At 38.8% G+C, this 24,554-nt stretch overlaps 1 protein-coding gene across 1 annotated transcript in view; it reads right to left on the bottom strand.

The window, feature by feature from the left end:
* Nucleotides 1–24,554, bottom strand: part of Cenpu (centromere protein U) — a 33,435-nt gene that overhangs the window by 6,806 nt on the left and 2,075 nt on the right. Inside the window, exons 2-8 of the mRNA XM_005373484.2 lie at nt 23,879–23,927; nt 21,950–22,061; nt 20,002–20,107; nt 17,565–17,625; nt 16,859–17,089; nt 9,720–9,789; nt 5,291–5,399 (exon numbers count right to left, since the gene is read on the bottom strand). Of these exons, the coding sequence (XP_005373541.1) occupies nt 5,291–5,399; nt 9,720–9,789; nt 16,859–17,089; nt 17,565–17,625; nt 20,002–20,107; nt 21,950–22,061; nt 23,879–23,927 (738 nt within the window). The remainder of the gene's footprint in view (nt 1–5,290; nt 5,400–9,719; nt 9,790–16,858; nt 17,090–17,564; nt 17,626–20,001; nt 20,108–21,949; nt 22,062–23,878; nt 23,928–24,554) is intronic.

Below are 24,554 nucleotides of genomic sequence, written 5' to 3'. Positions count from 1 at the left end.
TTTTGGTGAGAAGGCTTCTAGTTTCTCATCAGCAACATGCTAATTTTATACACATTTTTTTCTCAAGTTAGAGAAGTTGCCCCGTTCCTAATTTTACTGAGTGTTTTTATCATAAATGGTTATCAAATTTTGTCAAATGTTTTTCCTGCATCTATTAATATGATCACTTTTTTCTTCATTGGCCTCTTTAACGTGATTATTTTCTAAAGGTGAAATAGGTTTGCATAGCTTGGATAAATTCCACTTAGTGGTGGTGCATAATTCTTTGTTATACATTGTTCAGTCCAATCTACTAATATTTTAAAAGAAGTTTCACATTCATTTTCATGAGAGATAGTGGCCTGTTGTATTCCTGTGTCTTTAATTTTGTTATACGGTAATGTTGGCCTTAAAGAATGAATTTTGAGGCATTCCTTCTGTCTCTCTTCTGAAATACTGCAGAGAACTGGTATAATTTCTTTCTTAAATATTTGGTAGAATTCACCAGTGAACATATCTGGGTCTAACGATTTCTGTTTGGGGAGAATATTATTAAGTTTTTAAAAACAGATACAGTCTCATGCAAACAACTTACTTTTTTTCAGTTGTACCAAACTGCCTTTCAAGGAATTAGTCCATTTCATTGCAGTTATCAAACTTATAGGCATAAAGTTATTTATAGTATTTCTTTAGTAACCTTTTGCTATTCATACAGTTTCCAAATGTATAATAATGTCTCTTTCATTTCTGACATTAATAAATTGTATTGTCTTTTTTTTTTCTTTCAGAAAAAAAGCCTCTTGGCTAGAGGCTTATTTTTATTGATTTTTTTTCAAAGAACCAGCTTTTGATGCTGTTGATTTTTCTCTACTGAGTAACTGTTTTTGATTTCACTGATTCCGACTCTAATTTTTATTTTCCACTTCTGGTTACACCAGTCTTAATTTACTCTTCCTAGTGCTAAAGTGAAAAATTAGATGACTGGGGCACTCTTATTATTGTGTCCCACAAATTATGATAATCTGTTTTCATTTTCACCTTGTGCAAAATACTTTTAAATTTCTCTTATAATTTCTTCTTTGATCCATATGTTCTTAGGAAGTATGCTGTATAATCTCCAAGTACTTTCAGACCCTCCAGGTATCTGTTACTGATTTCTAATTCACTTCCACAGTGGCCTGAAAGCAGACATATGATTTCCATTTTACATTAGGTAAGGGTATTCTGTAGAATGTGGTCTACTTTAGTAACTGTGACATGAGATCTTGAGAAAACTGTGTATTCTTAGTTCACAGATACCCATGAAGGTTTCCTTCCATTTCAGATGTCATAGTTTTGGACTACGGCAGCTCAACCAGTAAAATCTGTGTAAATATTCCAAAATCTAAAAGTCGCTAAAATCTGAAATGCTTATGGATTCAAGCATTTTGACAAGGGATACCCAATCGGTACCCTGTTTTTCTGTTTATCTGTAGCATTTCTTTTTGATTTTTCCTTAGAATTTATTATCTCTCTGCTCATACTGCCCATCTTCTCCATGAAGATATATACATGATTACACTGCACATGAGAAGATGTTCCTTAATAATAATCACGAGGGAACTGTAAACCAAGACTAAATACTACTTTACACCCAGTAGGCCAGCGACTATAGAAATAGCAAACTCACAGAAAAACGCAGAAAGCAAATGCTGGTGGAAAAACTAAGATACAAATGACGTTCATGCTCGTGGATTGGAAGATTTAATGTTGTTAAAATGTCCATTCTCCCCCAAACAATCCACAGGTTAAATCTAGTCCCTATCAAAATTCCAGTGGCAGTTTTAATAGAAAAAAAATCCTAAAACTCATATGAGCTATCTAAGGACCCCGAATAACCAAAAATAATCTTGGGAAAGAAAAACAAAGCTGGAGGCCTCGTACTATCAAAACAGGACGGTGCTGGCAGAAAGACAGACGTGTCGGACCAAAACAGAATCCAGAACCTAACAAACATATGTATTTATGATCTTTGGCAAGAGTTCCAAGGGTACATAATGGAGAATGGCAGTCTCTTCAGCAGGCTGGGAGAAGTGAACTATGCAGAAGAATGAAGTTAGACCTTTATCTTTTATATGTACATACAAAAACTAATTCAACATAGATTAAATACTGACATGAAGATCTGCAACTGTACAACTCCTAAAACAGAACTTAGGGGAAAGCGTCATGACATGAGACTTTGTAATGGTCTGTGTCTGGACGTCCCCCCAAAGCCTCATGCTGTCCTGAGATGGGCTTCTAGAGTTTAGGACTGATTCAAAGTCCAATGTTGGAATTATGGATGTGAGTTCTACACCTGCCCTGGGGCGGGTAGTTTGCATACAATGTAAGGGAGGGAAAAAGGCTGCTTGCTGCTGCCATTTCTCCCTTTTGCTCTTGTTGCTTTTGCTGTTTTCTGCTGCCAAGAACTATTGCCCTCTGCCATGTGCCACTCTGCCTTGGAGCTAGCCAAGCATGGACTGAAATCTTTATAAAGTGTAAGCTAAATAAACCTTTCCTTCCTTAAATTGGGGTGTTGGGTATTTTGTCTCAGCAACGAGAGAAAAGTAACCAAGACAGACTTGGTAATAATTTCTTGTATAATATATCAAGAGCAAAGGGAACAAAAGCATGGATAGACAAATGGGATTACACTAAAATTAAAAACTGCACAAAGGAAACAATCAAGACAATGAAAAGGGAACTCACTGAAGGGGAGAAAATATTTGCAAACTGTATACCTAACAAAGGGATAATATCCAGAATGTATTTAAAATGTCCTACAATTCAGCTCCCCCCATCACACAAAATAATCCAATTAGAAAGTGGACAAAGAAGATGAACAGACATTTCTTCAAATAAAATACACAAATGTCCATCATGAATATGGGAATCACACTAATTACAAGGGAAATGAAAATGAAAACCACAAAACAACTTTATACCTACTAAGATGACAATTATATATAGAAATCAAAAAATTAAAAAAAAATTTAAATTTAGAAAATAAATTAGCAAGAATATAGAAAAATTGGGAGTCCTTGTGTATTGATAGTAGAAAGGTAAAGTGGAAAATATTAATATGTTCCCTCTGGCTTGAACCACTGATGGTACATCCATGACTGTCCCAGGGGGCAGTCTGTACCACCTAATCACTTTTATTGGTCTTTTTAAAATTAATAAAAAGCTGCCTGATAGGACAATCATGAATGTACCACTGGTGATTCAAGCTGCTTAGCAGGGAGACATACAAATTATAGCCCCATTGTGCATGTGTTAAATACAGTATTATCATATGGCCCAACAACCCCATTACTGGGTATATAACCACAAGAATGAAAAGCAGGGACTCACACCATTTGCACACCACTGTCCATCATAATGTCCACAGTAGCCAAAAAGTGAGAATAATTCAAGTGTTCACTGACAAATGAACAAAGAAAATGTAGGATACACATGATACAATGTTACTCAGCCTAAAACAAGGAGTAATTCTGACACAAACTACAAGGATGAGCCCTCAGGAGACTATGCTAAGTGAAATAAGCCAGGCACAGAACAAACACTACCTGATTCCACTTATATGAGGCACCTAGAATGATCAGACTTACAGTCAGAAAGTAGGACAGTGATCGCTGGGGGGAAGAGGAAACGGTGAATTGTTTAATGCATGCGGAGTTTCAGCTGTGCAAAATGAGTTAGTTTTAGAGCTGTGTTATGCAAAATGCAAAACTGAACGTTTAAAAATGCTTGATGGTACACTTTGTTTTTACCACAATAAGAGAATACGTTTATATTTCACACCTACTGGAATGGCTAAAATACACAATGGTTTTCCAAATGAGAGCAAATGTGATTTCACTGATGACAGCACTCTGGCCCAAACGTCTTCAGGGCAGACCACAGCACGGATCTGAGAGCAAGGGGATTAGACTAATGACAAGGAATGGGGCGACCAAGATTAGCGGGACACAGATGCCCAGCACCTGCCAGCGTATTCTAGAGCACTGGATTTCTCCCACGGATTCTGCACAGAGGGTTTCTCCCACAGATTCTGCACAGAGCACTGTGCCAGGCCTTACTGGCTCTTCCCCACACTGCCTTAGAACCCCCTGAACACAAGCTCTACTAAATAAAGTCCAGGACCATGATATTGGCGGTGAGGCCTCAAGTGGGTTATGTGGCGTTCCTGCTTAAAGGCAAGTCCAGCCTTTCAGGATTTTCATAGTCCCCTTGCTGAGGATGGCAGCCTTGTTTGTGGAGGCAGGTGGTGGACAAATCCCCAGAGCACTGTGAGAGGTCCAGACTTAGTCTTAGAGCAGAAGTGAAAAATACCCTGATTTAAATGCAGAGTGGCTCAGAGGAGTTCTTCCTTTGTCCTTGTTTCCTGCTTTTCTTCTACCCCTGTGGTCTCCCAGGCACTGTGTTGTAGCCTCTGTCCTCCGGCTTTGTGCTGTTTATCTCCAGAGCTGCTAGTTCCTTACTCCTCTGACTCCATGCCCATGGGGCTCCCGTTTGACGCCCTTGCTGGCCGCCAGCCCTGGGGCGCTGCTCTCAGGGAGGCCAGCAGCTTTCAAGGCGTGGCCGGCTGGTCCACCTCCCTCAGCTCACTCGGCCAGCCCACCCCTCTGGTAACAGCTCTGTGTTGTTGTTTTGTACTTTAGGATTTATTATGGGGAGGGAGGGGAGGAGAGTGGTGAGGAGAGGAAGGAAAGAATAAAACCAGGCTGTGATTACAGGCCTGGAGAAGAACAGGTGGAGACTCACTGGGGGCAGCTGTCTCCTTCCTCACTATTCTCTGACAAATCCCCAGCCACAGAATGACCTCCTGTCCATCTCTGCCCTATGCTGCCTCTCTGGAGGGTGTCAAAGTCCTGGCCTGACAGCCTCCTGTGTCATGAGTGACTGAGACTCCCAGCCTAGGGCTTATCCACCTCCGTCCCTCTCAGGGGAACTGACAGGGACTGGGATGTGGCTTCCTCCTACACACGGACCAAGAAGCCCTGGGGGAAATAAGCACAATGGCAGAACCAATAACACTGCAGGAAAATGACTATTTCAAAAGGAAAATGCAAGTAAGATCTGTCTATCAGAAACACAGTTTAGAGTAGATGATCCAATAATTTGAAATTAACCTAATAAATATAAGTATCCTGGAATATTATGGAAATGTAAAATTATCTAAAACAATGATAATGAAAATACTATATATTAAATACTGTGGGACAAGCAAAAGCACTGTCTCAGGGAAATTTATCAGATCCAGGTATGACAACATCAGAGGACTTACTTATACTCTTGGAGAGTTTTCTCAACTGCAGACAAAATAATATCCAACTCCATAATGTCACTGGTTTTCTTTCCTTCTAGACACCAAATATGCATACTATCAGAAATATCTAGAATAGTAAGAAAGATTAGTTTAATATGCTGACCATTCATAATTTGGCTCTAAATTGACAGTTCTGGAAGCCGAAAACAAAAGTTGCTTAAGAAAACTACTGCTGAAAAATCCCATGCGAGCTGTGTTCAGTCCCCAAACTTCTACTTCTCCTGTCACTAACTGCCACAAAAGCATCATGACCTCTAAGTACCTTGCTGTGCCTCACTTATTTATCTGCTGTTATCCAACACAACTGCTGATGAAGCTCTTCCCCATCACTATATTTTCTAAATTATTCTCTAAACGATAGGCCATGCATAAATACACCAAATTACTCAGTGTAATAATTTAAAAAGCTGTAGTAATGTATAGCGATACTCCGTACCAAACAACAAGAGAGCCCAAGCTCACCACATGAAAAGAACGAAAGATCATGCGCAGGAGCTCCCAGGCACCAGACACATGAATGGAGCCTTTTCAGAACTTCTGCCCTGGTGCAGCCACCAAATGAGCAAAACTGCCCAACCAGGAGTGCAAGGAAATAAGACGGTGATGGTTGCAAATTAGCAGGCGGCAAATTTCTATGCTTACCAGACAGTAAATACCGTTGGCCTTGTGGCCCAACTATTCAAGTACCGTTGAAATGTAATACAAAAGGATTTAGAGTCACACCTAAAGAGAATCTAGCTGTATACCAGTACAAGTTTATTTTCAACAACAGACCAGAGCCCAAATATCTATACAGCATATTTTTCTGACTATTATGTTAAACCACTAAATCTTGTGGTAGTTTCTTATGCGCTAATGGATACTCAACATACTAGCTGAGCACACTTAAGACTGTGCAAGATCAGACAACTTTTCTGGCCTAAGTCTCAATTTTTTCCACTGTAAAAGTGGGAAGAACAATAGTACCTATACTTCATAGCTGAGGACTGAAGTGAGAATGATATTAAACCCTCATTGTGAGGACTGCACATAGTAAACATTCCACTGTTTTGTTGCTATTGATTTATAAAAATAGATAAAAGTAGGAGCAGAAATTAGCCAGTGCTACTCTGACAGTGCTTGTAGGAAGACCCACATGCTGCTAACCTCAATTCAGCCACATCCCCTTGGACGCAAATCCCTGCCTACTCACCTTACTCAGCTTACCAGGGATCTTAGAAAAACAAATAATCTGTGAAAAATGGTCTGGCTTTTAGAAAATAATACTTCCACATAAATTCTTCCTTAAATTCTCAAGGCTAATAAAGATCTTTCTAAAAAGTTTAAGAGCCAATATCTACAACTTGTTTATTCTTTTTTAACTTAAACTTTTTATTTTGGCATCAACATTTTTATTATGCTTTATTTTACATACACAATACCATTTATGTGTGTGTGAGATATAAAGATGAATGAATAATAAAAAGGATGCCCATGGGCCTACAACACAGCTTGATGAAGAGACACTAACAGACACTGAAGTACCTTGAATCCCTCCTCGGCAAATACACCCCCCGGCAACCATGAAGGTAACCATTATTCTGAAGTTTGTGGCTATCATATTATTAAATTTTACTGCATGTGGCTATCATATTATTAAATTTTACTACATAATCCTAAACAATGTATAGTTGAGTTTTGCATGTTTTTGACCATATTATATTTATATGAAAGTGAAAATTCTACTTTTGTATTCTATTCCAGTGCATAAATATACTACAATTATCAATTTTACTGTGATAGGTTTTGCTAGCATAAAAATAATGCTAGGAGCACTTATATACATGCTTCATGGAGAGGTACAAGAATTTCTAGTGAACACACTCACCAGTGAATGCTGGATTTTTAAAGTTTGCTCATTTTCAACATTACCAGAGGGTTGCCAAAATGATTTTCAAAGTAATTATATCTCCTTCTAGCTATATTGGTTAAGGATTTCCACTGAGGACTATCTCGTTAAATAGTATGGAACAGAAAAACTAAAATATTTACCAGTCTAGTAGGTACAAAAGGGTGCTTCACTATAGCTGTAGTTTAGACTTCTCAATTAAAAGGCCCAGGTGTTCACAGCACTATTCAGAGGCGGTAGAACTCTTAAGAAGTGGGGCCTCACAGAAGGTCTTTAGGTCACTGCGAGGATGCCCGGAAAGGACGGTAGTATCCTGCTCCCTTCTTCCTCTTCTCTTCTGCTGCCTGGCCATAAGCCGAGCAGTTTTGCTCTGCCATGCGCTTCCACTATGATGTGTGGACTTACCACTCCTCAAGGAGCCAACTGACCATGAACTGAAACTTCCAAAACTGCGAGCCAAAATAAAACCTTTTCTTTTATATTGTAAATTGATTACTTTAGGTACTTTGTTATGATAATAGAAAGCTACAAATGGACTCTTCAGATGTTTGCTTTATTCTGTTTATTCTTCTGTGAAAATCTATTGGTGTTTTCTGCTCATTTTTCTACTAGGCTATCTTTTCATTCACTTTTTAAGAGTGATGTGTTGAATGTGTTGCAGTATCTTCTTTTCAGCCTATTTTTCATCCTGTGCCTTCCCTTATGGTCTCTTGGTAAGTAGAAATCCTTAATTTTAATGAAGTCAAACCTACTAAGATTTTTGTGTCTTACTTAAGAAATCCTTCTCAATTCACAGTAATAAACTCATATCTCCTCTAAAAACTGTGAAGTTTTAACTTTCATGTTTAAGTCTTGAATTCATGTAGAACTACTTTTTATGTGTGTGCTGTGTCAGAGAAGTTGTTTCCTTTTTCTATAGGGGAGACCTAGCCCCAGTGATCAGTAAATACTATCTCTGTCATACATTTATCAAATTTCCACACACACATAGGTTTCTTCTGGTCTATCTTTTGTGTCATTGTTCACAGGCTAGAAGTAGCTGTTTCTTAAATGTCTGTTAGACACACCTATACTATAACTGAGGATTCTGAGTAGCCTATTTTCATAGAAAAGCTTTAACTACTAATCAATTTCTTTAATAGTTATAGGATTATTCTAGATTTTTTCTTTAAAAGTTCTATTAACCTTGTATTTTTCTAGGTATTAATGTGTTACAAGGTAGAGGGTCTCTTTTTCATCTACTTTAAATTTATATGAAGTTGTTTTTTATATTCTTAGTAACATTTCAAACATATAGCTTCTGATGAGAGTGTGGAATTATACAACTACTTTGGGAAAAACAGTCTCTAAAGTTTGACAGTTTCTTGTAAAATTAAACATACACCCATCGTATAACTCAACCATTATATCCTTTGTATTTACCTAAAAGAAATAAAAACATGTTTACAAAACATATGTATGAAAATGTTCACAATGGGTTTATTAATAGCCAAAACCTGAAACAACTCACTTATCCATCGATAAAAGACTGGAGAAAATGCAGTAGTCACGCACTGGAACACCACTCAGCAATAAAAGTGACTCAGAACAGTACGGATGAATCTCCAGGGTACATACGAGGCAGTGCCATCTACATGACACTACAGAATGTGCAAAATTAATCTGTGGAATTCCCAAAGAAATTGCCTCCTGGGATGTGGAAGTGAGGATTGACTGAGGTCAAGGGAAACTTTCTAGAGTAATGGGAAACGTTTAGACTTTGATAGTGCTTTGAGTTTCACATATAACTGCACTTTCAAAACTCAAGTGATTACACACTTGAGATCGAGGCATTTCATTGTATGAATATTTTATATTAACCGAAAAAATTGTAAACACTGAACTCTACTGAGTTAATGATGTGTGAGCTAAGTATTTTCAGGAGAAGTTTACTGACCTCTGTTGTTTATTTTTAAGACATTTTAAAAAACGGAGTGTATTAACCACTTACTAGTCTAGCTACATAAATACAGGATGACCAAAAAGTGCACATTTTTTGTTAATTTTTACTAGATAATGTAACAAATATAAAAACAGCAATTTTATCAAGTTTATTCAGGGTTAAGAATCAAGTGGTTGAAATGACAGCTGACCAAGGGACGCTCAGTAAAGTCACTACAGAAAGAAGCGAGCTCCCCTAGTAACCCTCAGGTAAACTATAAAGTGCTTAATGAACAGAAAGTGATAAAGCAAGTGTAATAAAGTGTTAAGTGTAAAATCTAAGTGATGGGTATATAAATATATACTGTACAGTTCTCTCAGAACTTTTTCTCCTGCTGATCTTCTTTACGGCTTGTAGAAATTTTTCATGACATTAGAAAACAAGGTTGCTCCAAAGTCATATGTTACTTTTCAGAAGTGGCAACTGTATGAACTTACAATTTGCTACTTTAACAAATAATAAACCTTTCCTCATGAAATCCTTGAGTAAGTGTCAAAGTGTAAAATACCATCTTGTACCTGAGTCTATGGCTTCACTTCTTGCTTTCTTCCTTTTGCCAGGAGATATCTTCCCTTTTTTCTGAATTTTCTACCGAAAAAATTAAAACCATAGATTTTTATTTAAGAAAAGCTTGTACTTAAAACATAAGAACTAACACATTATTATCAAGCCAGGTTCAGTGGCCTGTAATCCCAACCTTTAGGAGGCTTTCCAAGAGGACTGCAACTTCAAGGCCAGCCTAGACTACATGGTGAGACCCTGACTGAACCACCACCCCCAATGGAAAGCAAAAAGATCAAAGAAAGGAAAGGAAGACAGTATTATCAAACCATCAGTCAATATTTAAGCTAAAATTCTCAGTTCTAAATTAATATTAGTGGTACAAATATATAACAGAACACTGTAGAAAATAAAACAGTGAAACTTCCTGTTGACTTTTAACAATTATTGCAATGGAGGAAGTTGAACTTTTAATATTTAAGTATCAGCTCAAATTTCTGCTCACAGACTCTTTAAGAACCACTTCTTTTTTTTTTTTTTTTTTTTTTTTAGTACCAGGAATCCAACTCAGGGCCTCGCACTTGCCAGGAGGGCGCTGTGCCACTGAGCTACATCCCTGACCCAAGAACCAATTCTTAAAGCCCACACAGGAGGGAGAAAATGGCTCCCCTCCACCATTCTAGGTTCTTTGTGAGGGCTACCAAAAAAATTGACAGATCAACAGGAGAAAAACCGTATTTAATTACCAATACACGCATAAGGGCCCACCCACAGGAAGCCCACAAAACATGGGACCTGAGCTAAGAAAGGAACAGGATCCTGAGCTTCTGAGAGGGGGAGGCCACAGACACTCTGAGAAGGAAATGTGGAGTTAGTAACAGTGGTCCTTTGGTAAAAGTCTCTCACATAAGTTGCCTCCTACTTCCTGATATGTAGATTCCTTTTATAGATACAAATTGCTTTTGCAAAACCATAGATTGCCAGTCATGGTGGCGCACGCATATAATCCCAGCACTGGGAAGCTGAGACAGGAGGACTGCCACGAGTTCCAAGGCAGCCTGGACTACATAGTGACTTTAAGGCCAGCCTGAACTATATAGCAAGACCCTGTCTCAAAAACAAAACTAAAAAAACCCATACCTTTTCAGAGCTACTTCTGTGTCTCCAATTTCTCAGAAAAATCAGCTTGAAATATGCAAAAGAAATATATTTTGGGGTGGCACATTCTGGCTCCTGCAATCATAGCTTTTGAGGAGTTGTCCTAAGTCAACACTCTTCTCATAAACAACCATGAAATGGGGGAAGAGGTACAACTTTACTCAGGCATCAGACAATAAGCAATGTACGACTGGGTTCCCTGACAAAAGGTACACTCAGAAGGTGTCCATGTCTGGACGCCCACCCCTGTCTGTCAGGCAGGAAGATCATACTTAGGGTAAGAGTCATAAACTCAAGCATGCATTCTTACACAGGGCCAGCTGCTCTGACCAGGGCAAACCTGGTTCTGAGGGGGAAGATATAAGAAAATCTTAGGTCAAAGGGTCGCAGACCACAAAGTAATACACAGTGTCATTGTGGCATTAGTTTAATTTTATATTTGGGAGTGAGAGTGACTTGGAGGAAACATGACTATCTAAAAGGCTTCTTAGGGAGGACAATCACAAAAACAGGCTGAGAATCACTGCCCTAGAGTTAGGCCTACTCTAGACCACCCAAATAAAGCCCAAAACCAACCTCTGATGAGACTCAGCAGGGAGACAGAGTGGAGGCTGTGCTCAGCAGAAGTCTAAGGCGACCCCCGCTCAGTACGGACGGTACCTGTGAGCATGACAGGACCACCGCTCTCAGGATTAGGGAAACCCTGTAGTAGCCTGAAGAGAGTCTTTGGCTGCCATCCTGGGAGAGGGCCACCAGCACCTGAGGGCACCATGAAGGCGTGGAGACGACCCCTGCCTGCTGCTAATGAGAAGACAGGGACCTTAGTCTTCCAACTCAAGAAATTGAATTCTCCCAACAATCTGAAAAATTGTAGATGAGGAGTCTAATGGGATTTCAGTCCTGGGTAGATCTTGATTTCTGCTTTTCAAGACCCTAAGCAGAGAAGCCAGCTAAGTCGAGCCTAGACTTTGACTTATAGAAACTGTGAGATAAAAATGTAAGCTGTTTTAAGCCACTAAGATGGTGGTAACTTGTTATGTAACACTGTATTAGAAAACTAATACAGCGCTGAGTCTCGCTACGTTACAGACACTTAGGAAACACCTTAGGCCAGTCACAGGGAATCTTTTAGAGCTTTCAATGATACAGACAGCCCCCTGTGGCACAGGTGCCATAAATTCACCACCTGTGCCTTAGGCATTCCACAAGCTGACCCAAACAATAGATAAAAATTCAGCCTACAGAACATCGAGATGATCAGCAAGTAATCAGCTACACCTGCTAGAACAAGAGGTAACACTATTCACAAGATACAAAGTTCAATCAACAACCTATCACTGACAATGTCTATTACACAATTAAAAAGTACGAGATTTAAAATTTCACACAGGCAAATGTGATCCATAGAAATGACAGAAAAAAAAATACAACAGAAACTAACCCAAACAAGACCCCGACAATGGCAGATAATGCATTTAGAAAATACTTTATAGACACCATCATAATTATGTCTAAGGAAGTAACTGAAATGGTGGCCTCACTAGACAATCTCATCTGTGACCATTAACCATGATGTGCCCATTTGAGGGGATGAAGAAATGCACAGATTAGTGAAACACACCTCTGGATGTGTCTGGGGGTCATGGAGGCGTGGCCTTAGGGACTGCATATGGCCCACGGCCCCTCCTTCCCGCACTGCTTCTCTCTCTGCTTCCTGGCCTCTGAGGACTACCCTGTGAGCTAATGGCCTGGCCTCTTTTAAGTTGCAGGTGTCGGGTATTCAATCTAGCACCAGGAAAGCTGACTAATACAGCATCAGTGAAACAGAAACTATAAAAAGAACCAAACATAAATTCTAGAACCAAAAAGCATATAACTAAAAAGAAAAAACGTATTAGGTGGTGTATCAGTTTTCTATGGCTACTATAACAACCTACCACAAACTTGGCCTAAATTAACAGCAAGGGATACAACGACAGCAGACAGTTGTGTGGGGCTTTTTGGTTTTTGCAGTGGATGGAATGCAGGGCCTTGCTCACTCTAGGCAGGTGCTACACCACTAAGCCACACTCTAGCCCTTATCCTCTCACAGTTCGAAGGTCTGAAATCAGTCTTCATGGAGCTAAAGCCAAGGTATCAGCAGGACAGCACTTGCTTCAAGGGCCTAGGGGTAAAATTCATTCCTTATCGCTTCTAGCTTCTGGTGGCTGTGGCCTTCCTAGGGTTAGGGCTGCATCACCCAGTCCCTGCCTCTGTCTTCACATCATCCTCTCCTCTGTATGGTTTAGTCTTTTACCTCTCGTATGAGCAGACTTATGATTACATCTGTGGCCCAGCCATGTAAATCAGGATAGTCTGGAATCAGGATGCGGGTGTATCTTTAGGAGGCACTGTTCAGCCACTCCATATGGATTTAACTACGTATTATAAATGGCTATAGAATAGTCAGTGAACTTGAAGACACAGCAACAAAAATGTATCCAATGTTTAGCTTAAGAGAAAGTAGAGATTTCACAAGGGATCAGAATCTCAGGACCGGAGGAAAATATGGTACCTAGTGATCTAAAGTTTGTCTAATAAAAATTCAAATTTGGCAGAAATACTGATAATTTGGCAGAAATACTATTGGAAAAAATAATGATTAAACTTCTCCTGGCTTCACTGAGCAGCTCAGCAAACCCCGCGGGAGATAAATATGATACATCTAGGCATATGTCATAGTTAATATGCTGAAAACCGAAGAAAAAATCTCAAAAGAATCTACAGATGAAGGACGCTGAAAATGTACATAAGAACCGGACAAGACTTACTGACTTGTCAGAAACAAGGGAGACCAGAAAACAGCAGAGTAACATATTTAAAGAGCTGGAGAAAAAACTGTCAATTTGAAGATCTATATCCAGTGAAATATCCTTTAAAATTAGTGGTGAAATAAAGACACTTTCAGATAAAACCTGAGAGAATCTAGCAATGCTAGAAGATGTTCTACAGGCTGAAGGAAAAGGTATCAGATGGAAGCATACATCTAAAGGAAGGCAATAAAAGAACTGGAAAAGAAAAATAAATGGGTACGAAATGAAAGACTTTTTATAATTTCATACAAGACAACCACTGCAAACAAAAATCATAATATTGTAAGATAAGATTTATAATATATATACAAGCAAAGCAGATGAAGTGGAAGAACAGAAGATGTGGGATGGAAAAATGGAATTTTGACATTGTTATGTAATTACATGTATGAAATTTCCAGGTAGAAAGCAGGAAGTAGGGATAGATGAAGTTGTAACACACAGATTCTAAATAGGCTTTGCTAATTTAACATATTCCTGCTGGCTTGGGCCGCCGGTGAAACATGCATGACTGTCCCATCCAGCAGCTTCCACCACCCTATGGGCCTGTCCCATGCCACCCAATGGGACTGTCATGCATGCCCACCGGTGACTCAGAGCCACCCAGCATGGAGACATATGAATTGTGGCCGCGTCGAGGACATGTTAAAGGTGTACATTTTTAACCCAGGGGTAACAACTAAAAGAAATAGTGGCATAGCTAAGAAGCCATAGAGAAAACAAAATACTAAAAAATACTAAATTAATCCAGAATTAACAAGAAAACAACATAAAAGGGGGTAAACGGAAAACAGTGTAAGAACTGAACCTACTTGAACCTACTATAGTTTAAGTTTTATACATACATACATCTATACCTAGGGGGAGGGGTTGAGACATTATGTAGTCCAGGCTGGCCTTGAACTCATGGCAATCCTCCTGAGTGCTGGGATTATGGGTGTGTGCCACCACCTGGCTCTAAAGTTATGTTTTTAAAATGGACTTTTATAAGAGGAATAATACAAGTACAAAAACAGAAGAGTCAGATGAAAAATAGCAAGATGGTAGACATCAACCTGACTGTATCAATAACTGCATAAAAAGTAAATGAACCAAACAATTCAATTAAAAGACAGACACTGTGAAACTGAATAAGAACATGCTGACTATAAGAGTACGAATGCAAGAGAGCGGCGACAGGTTAATTAAAAGGTTTGTTTCAGTTAGACAGGAAGCACACTGATTTCAGATCTGCTGCACAGCTTAGTAGAGTACAGTAAATAAGGAATTTCAAAAAATACCTACAAGGGCAAACTTCAAATGTCTCACCACAAAAAGGGGTGAGGTGGTAGACACTCTAATTAACTTGATTTTATTATTCCATACTGTGTGCATATATCAAGGCAACACTGGGGGGCTGGGGATCTAGCTCAGCAGCATAAGCGCCTACCTGGCAAGCGCAAGGTCAAGAGTTCGATTCCCCGTACCGGAAAAACAAAAACAAAAAAAAGGCAACACTGTATCCCACAAATGTATCCACAATTTTTAAATTAAAAATAATAATTAAAATAATAAAGAGTTTTTGGGGAAAATATCTCAAAACTTCAAAGCAGCTGGGTATGTGACACACACTTGTATAGTCAGCTACTGAAGACGCTGAGGTGGAAGGATCAGTCAGGCCCACAAGTTTGTTTCTTGTTTTTTTATCCCTTTTGAGACAGGGTCTTACTATGCAGTCTGGGTTAGCCTTCAGCTCACTATGTAGCCTAGGCTGACCTCAAACTTGCAGTGATCCTCCTGCCTCAGCCTCCCAAGTGTTGGGATTACATATCTGTGCTGGCATGCCCAGCTGAGCCCACAAATTTAAGGCCAACCTGAGCATCACAGCAAGGCCTCATCTCAAAAAAAACAAGAACAAGAACAAAAACAAGAACAACCAACCTCAAACAAAACTAGACAGGGCAAGACAAGTCAAAGAACTAAAGAAAATCCATAAAAGTGTGATGTTAAAAAATACCTCCTCCATGCAACTGATAGATCAGACCATCAGCTACCTTACCAACACAATCACAACCAAACATAACATCTGAGCTACACTATCAGTCAACCTGACCTTACCAACGTGAGGTCACTCACAACTACACCCTGCAGCCCCAAGTTCAAGTGCACATGGGTGTTCACTAAGACAGACCAAAAAGAGCCAGACAACAGGTATATACTTGTTTATGATAAAAAAAAAAAAGGAAATCAAAATAAACAAACACATTCCTCTGTGCAGAAGGAAACTCTGGAAGAAACCAATTACAAGGTTGCCTGTCTGTGTTTAGGGGGTGTAAGGTGGGAAGTGGAAGACTGGGGAACAGGGACTTCATTATAATTAAATTTTTTTCAAATTTGAGAATAAATTATTTACCCAAAACATGAAAGTAACTGAATTAATACAAGGACATATTGAGAGTTTGACCAAAAGACATTGTACATCAAGAACTGTAGATCAAATATGACCCAGAAATCTTATCAGAGCAGTAGTTTTCTAAGGAAACGATCACAAGTGTGTGCAAAGGTTTAGCTGTAAAGAAATTAAACAAAGCACTTCAAGTTGCTAAATGGCAGTCGTTACCAGTAAGAGATGAACTGAACTATGGAGCATCCATGAAAGGAGCGCTATCTGCATCCACTAAAATGACACTGTAGAATACCTAGCGATTACATTACAGATGATCACATTTACTGTCACACAGCCCAGTGAGAGGACTGAAGAGGACACACAGAAAACCACGCTGGACATCTCTGGGTTATGGGCTTCCAGGTGAATTTATCTTCCTTTCCATGTTGCCTAGATTTTCTCAAACATTTTTATAATAAAAAAATTTAAAGTTTACCTTTGAGAAGAAATGAAGGAAAAAAAGAAATGCTTTCTTTTCCCCTCAAGCATATTTTTTTGTTTGTTTGTTTGTTTTTGTCTTTTTGAGACAGGGTCTCGCTATGCAGTTCAGGCCGGCCTTGAGCTCACTTTGTAGCCCAGGCTGGTCTCAAACTTGCAACAGTCCTCCTGCCTCAGCCTCCCGAGTGCTGGGATTACAGGTGTGCGCTACCACGCCTGGCTCCCCGGAAGCATTTTTCAGCAGGCTGTTCTGTCTCTCCAAAGAAATGGCAGACACTCTTACCGGTAGACTTTGCATCGTCTCTTTGTCAGCAGAGGACTGGGCCCTGAGGGGTTCTGTCCTTTTAGGAGTCACTGGTCCAGCTGGTTTCTCTGAAGGGTCTGAAGATGCCAGCGCAGGAGCAGCTTCATGCCTCTGTGTGCTGATTTTCTCTGCTGATTTAACTTTTCTTCTTATGTCACCTTCGTCACCACTTTCAGATTCAAAACTAAGGGGCTTGATTTTTCTTTTTAGCTATGAAGGAAACAGCATCACAAGCTTAGAAAGAACAAATCCTTATGATTTTACTGTAGTGGTAGAAAACTGTAGAATTCACAGTTCTCATTTCTAACTTGAAAACTGAACATACTACATGGATGGCAACATGGTTAGTGGACAGGACATGAAACCTAGATTAAAGAGCTCCAAGTAAATCTCCCCCACAAATCTCTCTACCTTTGCACATCACGAATACAAGCAATATGAAAACTGACTAGGTACATAAGAGATCTGAGATCTCTTTAGTAAAAACACTTCAGATAAAAATATTTCACTATTATAAAAGCATTGCCTAAAACATGTTTTCTCCATGAAAAGTGTAGCTACCGAACATTTTCTCTATTTGTACTAAACAGGAGATGAAACAGTTTATTTTTCTCTATTTGCACCCAATCTAAATAAAATATGAACTATCTTATAAATTAAGGTAGAAAAGAATGCTTCTACATACCTTTTTTGCACTAATTTTTACAGAGTCATCTTCACTTGCTTCATTTTCAGAAGTATTCGAACTGCACCAAAGAACAAGCCACCAATATTTTACATACATCCACTTTTATTCAATCTTCTACAGGTTGTTTGCCTAACATGAAAACAAGCTCAATATAATGAAGAGATACCCTCCTTGTCATGGGCGGCCCAGTCACCTTCCTAGATTGACTGGTCTTCTCCTGTATCTTCCTACCTGTAGGTCACATCAGTTCGTCTTGACAAGTAATAACAATCCGTTCCTGCAGCACTTTGTGGTCCTGCGAATTGCATCTTTCTTTACTAGTCCCAGAAATGTGAGCCATCAACAATATTAAAAGCTAATCCAAGCCAGGTGTGATAACAAATGCCTGCAATCCCAGCACTTGGAAGCTGAGGCAAGAGGACTGCTTCAAGTTCAAGGCCAGCCTGGACGAAATGTGAGTTCAAGGCCAGCCTGAGGTATGCAGTGAGACTCTGGCTCCAAAAAAAGTTGATTTTAGCCTCATCATTATGTAACACAGAAGGGAATACTTCTTTTATCCTATAAAAGGACAAAATAACTCTAACTTCTGATGGAAGAGAATTCATCTTTTAATTCAATTTGATAAATATATATTTAACATCAACCTCAGAACACAAATGTGAGGAATATCATTATTTTAAAAATGAGGGAAAAGGCCCCCCCTTTAAAGGGTTCAATGCCTAAGACCAAAGATAATACTGAATAACTTAGCAAGTATCTCACAGAGAAGATGTGGATATATGGCTGGAGAATTAACAAAGTACCATGGCTATGATACTCGGCTGACTTTTGAAAATACTTTTCCAGGCAAAGAAGTACAGGGAAAGGCCTCTGAGGCAGAAAGAAATGGAAATGTAAAAGCATGGTGATACAAAACAGCCTGGCATGTTCAAAAAGTAAAACAGAGTATAGATAGAATGCAGTGTTCAAGAGAAGAAAATGCTAGGAAGGAAATCAAAGGGTACAGCCAGAAGCAGCTGGGAGACAGCCACAAGGGCATGCTGCTCAGACCCGCTGGAGTGAAGTGATGGGCTCCGGCTGCAGAGCCCTCAGGATCCAGCGCAGCATTTGTGAGTAGTCTCCAGACAGTAACAGAACGGTGGCGAAATTAGGGCCTGGGCATTTCTGTCCAACACAGGACTCTTTCAGGAGGCAGTCCTTCTCCCAGAGCTGCCTGGTGGGTTACTCTGAACCTGCCATCTGAGGTCAAATCTTTCCCAGCACAGGTGGTCCACAGTTAGTCACCTCTCAGCCACGTCACAAACTGCACACGCGAAGAATGAATTTGAATATTCACTGTCTACTGTGTGCCAGACTGTGTTCCAGGAACCTGCTGAGCAGCAGTAAACTCTGTCTTTAGGTAACATAAATATCAAGATATAAATGCTCTGAGAAAAAGGACTGAGTAGAGAAAATATACTGATAAAGAAGAGTACTTTTTCTGGGAAGTATCCGAGTAGACTCTGTGATAAAGTGACATTTGAAATTCAGAAGGAAGCATGGCACCAAGCCATGCAGACACAGGAGGAACAGCAACCCAAGTGCAGCAAATGGTCCAGGCAGAGCCCGAGGTAGAGCAGAGGAAGGAATGGGAAGATCAGCAGAGAGGCCAAAGCAAGCGGGGTTACTGCATCATTCCACAATGGACAAACAACATCGTAAGAGGATATTCTTAAGCACAAAGCGTTCATCTTTATTTTCCAATATCTAGTATTTGGCAAAGAGGTAATGATTAATAACTTATAAATTTGAATTAAAAAATAGTAAAGACTTAATGTAAGAAACTCTTAGCTTTCACACAGACAATTACAACAGAGAAGATAAAATAGAAGACCTCACTTATAACTGCCTAATATCAACGGAAAAGATAAATTACCTTGGAATAAACTTAAGAAATGTACCAAGTTTATATGAACAAAACAAACAACAGCACTAAAGGATACAAAGACCTTAGACAAATAGATACAGATATTTGTGCATCATCATACATATATCCATTTCCTTTAGTCTGATTTATAAACTTAACTCAACCCCATAAAGACAGATAATTGGGTGTCTATTATGTCAATGATTATAATATTGTAAGTAAAGTCAATTACTGAAAAATTAAGTTTTTATGTCCCAGGTCTCTTGAGGGAAAATATAACAAGTTGGTTCAAAAGATTTTTTTGTTTCGTTTTCTAAGACAGGGTGTCACTGTATTCCAGGCTGGCCTAGAACTCATGACAATCCTTCTGCTTCTGCCTCTCAAGTGCTGGGATTACACCACATGCATGCACCACAACACCAAGCTCAAAAGATCTTAAAAAATACTTTAGTTTTATTAGCTTCTATTTTAAAGAGTTGCTCAGAAATCCCATCAAGCATAAATAAACAGTTGGTTGAAATATCATACTTTTTCTTTTTTCCTTTTCTCTGAGGAGTTGAGGGGACAGATAATCCACAGTGTTTGGAAAATTCTTCTTCATCAGCATATAGAGCAGTGCTATGTAACGGAGGGTCTACAAAAGATACAGAATGTACAACCTTTAAAAATCTGATTGTTTGGGCACTATATTTATTCCTTTACAGTGGAATTCAAAGCAATCTTTGTTAAAATGGCCAATAAAAAACAAATCAGCTACACAAGCCACTTCCAAAATGTTTTTGATTTCACAAATGAGTAATAAAAATTTAAACCACATCATCAATAAATGCATGGATATTCTAAAATTATAAACTTATATTCCTGTACTTACATAACTTATATTACTACACTTATATATTAACAGGAATATTTTCATGAGATAAAAACATATAGATATAACTAAATAGGAAGTTTAACATTTTCTTTCCACGCTCCTATGGAGTAACATACGTTGTTTGTGGGAGACCATTGCTTCAAAGACCAATTCAACAGGTTTGCAGTGGATGGCCCATTCTTGTCTTACAAAGTACTGAGCACTCATACTTGTAACCAAATGCACCCTTTGTGGGGAAAGATTCTAGCTTTTCTTATTTACTCAATTGCTAGAGCCTTTAAATAGTATAAAAACCTAACTTTAATGAGGCAAAAGGTAAGAGAAGGAGCCCAAATGGCCATGGTGGGAAGGCATGGAAAAGAAATGCTAAGAAAAGGGTGCTTCTACCCACCCTGGAAGGAGAAGTAATGGAACACAGCATGCAGGGGGCACTCATGGCAGGGCTGGGCAGGGGTGAAGAGCCGGGAGGAGCAGGGGCAGAGGAGGTGGCCAGTAAAAGCCACGCAGCTATTTCTTCAAGCACTTCAAATTTCAGCATGTGATGCACGTTTAAACACTTTTTCCAGACAGCTAGTTAAACATTGAGCATACCAACCTCATAATTTTAAAATGAGTCATATACTCTGTATTGTCTTCAACTAAGCAAAGGGATTTGTTTTCTCTTTAGCTGTGAATAACAGGAAAGAAAAATAGACTAATCCTGACTTCCCATTTGTAAGCAGTCATAAAGCTGGATCTTTCAACTTAAAAATAAAATGACAAAGTAATACAATTTTAAAATGGGCAAACGGATTAAATAGACAGTTCTTCAGTGCAGATAAACAACTGGCCAATAAGCACATTGAAAAGATGCTTTACCCCTTTAGTCATTGGCAAAATGCAAAACAAAACACTGAGATACACTCACAGCTTTTGGGATGGCTGTTCTCAGGAAAAAAATAATAACAAGTATAGGTGAGGATGCAGAGAAACTGGAACCCTATGCAGTGTTGGTAGAATATAAAATGGTGCAGTCACTGTGGAAAACAGCACGGTAATTCCTCCAAAAACTGAACCTAGAATTATCACATAATGCAGTAATTCCACTTCTGCATATATACCCAAAAGAGATGAAAAAGCAGGGGCTGAAAGATATATCTGTACACCCTTGTATACATACGTGTTAATAGCAGCATTATCCACAACTGTCAAAAGGCAGAGGCAATTCAAATGTCCACTGGCAGATGAATACATAAACAGAGTGGTTGTGTGGCTGTGTGGTTGTGTGTGTCTGTATGTGTGTGTGTGTAATGAAATATTAGCTTCTGAAAAGCAGTTCTGACACATGGTACAACATGAGTGAACCGTGAAGAGAGTATATTATATGAAATAAATCAGTTATGAAAAGAAAAATATTGTATAATTCCTCTCTCATGAAGTACCTAGAATAGTCAAATTCATGGACAGAAAGTGGAATTCAAATTATCAAGTACTCCCCAGAACATTATATTTACATGCAGACAACTAATTTTTGTATTTGAAGATACTCCTATATTTTTATTATATCGAGCTTAAATATTATTGGTTTCAAGTCATTTTAGGGTAAAGATTTAAAATACTAACCAAAAGCTTCATAAGGCTCTTCATCTTTCTCATTTTCACTCAACCTACTCGAGTTCACAGAATTATCAACAAAGTCAAACACATCATGAGGCTTGTGCTTTTGATCAGCTTTCTAAAAGCGAATAAAATCAGAGTCAGTGAATTGGCACTAACAAAGAACATCACAAAGCTGATTTATTTAGCAAGGATGCTCCTGCTATTACTGCTGCCCAAAGAAGCTGTTTTACATGTTTGAGAGAAACACTCCTTTATTCATCTAAGGCAGGGGTTGGCAAACCTATAAAAGACGAGAGAAAAAATATCTAAGGCTAAATATCTAGGTTTCAGATGGGAATACTTAACTCAGCTATTGGTGTGAAAGCAGCTAATGTTGATGCAGCAAACAGGAACATGGCTGTGTTCCAATAAAACTTTATTCAAGGGCACTGAAACTTAAATTCACGTCATTTTTACACACCATGAAATATTTTTATTTTATTTCAACTACTGAAAAATATAAAAATCATTCTTAGTTGGGAGGGCTGTACAAAAACAAGTTGCGGGCTACATTTGGCCCAGGCTATAGGTTGCCTAAGTCCCTGATCTGGGAAGGTTATAGGCTCTCTCCCTAGAAATATGTCATATACACAAAAGTTCATCAAGTTTCAAGGTTAGACAGGGTGAGAGGTCCTGCAAAAGAGAGTGAGGGTTTACAGTTGAATATACTCCCAAGTCCATGAAGTTTGCTACCCTGAATTCTAATGAAAACAGGAAAAAAAAAAAACTTTCACAAGACCTTGGAAAACCTGGAAGGATACTATTAACAGAGAAGAAAATAAGAAAATTCTGGAAGGTATAAAAAAAGATGCATTAAAGTTAGTAAACAAAACAAACATACTACTCCTCTCAGGCCTTCAGTGAAAGCATCACTCGTAGAGCCAGCGCATGGTGGCACAGTGCCAAAAACAGCTGATGCTCGGAGGCAAAGGGGGCCTCCATCATTTGTGCTGCCCTGCAGAAGGAAGAGGACAGGAAAGTGAAGAAATCCAGGCCAGACATTCTGACTTTCAACTAAGGGAGGCTGGGGGCAAGGCTAAAGAGCATAGAGGACCTCCCACTCCCAGGCACACTGTGCTGTAAGTGTAACAGGAGCAGAGGGGGAAGGACAGGACAGCTGAGAGAAATCCACAAAGAGAACAAGCCAGCTGGGCAGGGGGCACAATCCCAGATATATCCACAGGTTTCATGGACAGCAAAGGAGCCATCCTCTGAAGCTGGGGTTAGAGCGGCAAGGCACAGAGAGACCATCTAGGACAGCGAAAGCCAGTGGGGGCGGAAAGGGAGGCTGGGTCTCAACTGCCCTTAAACCTAATAAGCAGGCACTCTCAGGGTTAGTGTGAAAAGCCAATGGCAACAGGACAAGCCACTGGACAAAAATCTGCAATTAGCTGTAAAGAGTGTTTAAAAAAAGAAATGTAGTATAACAATACAGCACTTGCCTCACATGCATGAGGCTCTGGATTCAATCCCCAGCACCACTACCAAAAAAAAGTATTTAATCTACATTTACTTAAAGACTTCCTCCAAAAGAAAAACAAAACTAGAATATGGACTAAGTGGAATATCATGAAATCATAAACAATTTTTAAAACTATAACACAGATAAATTGCTTTGAGTAAAAATGGTAAACTTTAGAATGTTACACAATTTTTACATGATATCAATTACCTAAATGAAAATAAAATAAACCTAGGGTCAGAAAAAAAGATCTAAAATGTTAACAAAGGTCATTTTCTCCATTATATTGGAAAAGGTGGGAAGAATATATTTCTACACTACAATAAAACATTAAGCTTACTAAGTCTCCAAAACTCTGAGATTCCCACAAAATATTATTTTGCTTTGTCAACAGTGAGAAAATTACAGTAAAATATAAAAAGGCAACTTACGGCTTTCATGGAATGTATTCCTCCTAAAGTGTTCTTTGAATATCCTGCACTATTAAACAGAAAAGGCAAGAACATACATTAAAATCCACGTTACTTCAAATCCAGTGCTGCCCTCTTTCCACCATTTAAAAACTCCCTCCAGTGAGCATTAGTATAAAAAAGATAGAGCTGCATATCTTCAACATGCTTAAAATAAACAAATATAATAATGACTAGAATAAAAATTGGAAGTAACAGTGTCAGGAAAAATACATAATAATATATTAATAGTAATAATGGCAGTAAGCAGTGGACAGGTCCTGACTATCCTTCAAATACCAGGCATTGTACAAAAGTACTAGGGATACTCTGGCAGAATACAATACATAAACTTTGACTTTAAAATATGCCATGTACATTACACCAGTATTTTTCAGATACTCATGTGTAAATATCAAAATCAGTTTAGTGTGTCTGAACCAATATTTGGTTGAGTAACTCATTTGACATTATTTCAAACTTACAGAAAAGTTATTTTTAAAAAGTGCAAGGAGTTTCTGTGTACCTCTACCCAGATCCACCCACAGTTTTTGTTTTGTCTCATTTGCTTGCTGTATGTGCATGGTAAACTAGAGACACTGCATCCCTTACTTGTAGGTTTGTCAGTATGTCTTTCCTAGGAGGGAATTACCTTGAT

This window comes from Chinchilla lanigera, unplaced genomic scaffold (assembly GCF_000276665.1).
Source record: "Chinchilla lanigera isolate Chin_1 unplaced genomic scaffold, ChiLan1.0 scaffold00002, whole genome shotgun sequence".
In the NCBI taxonomy this organism is placed as follows: domain Eukaryota; kingdom Metazoa; phylum Chordata; class Mammalia; order Rodentia; family Chinchillidae; genus Chinchilla; species Chinchilla lanigera.
This window is presented reverse-complemented; position numbering and strand designations above follow the sequence as displayed.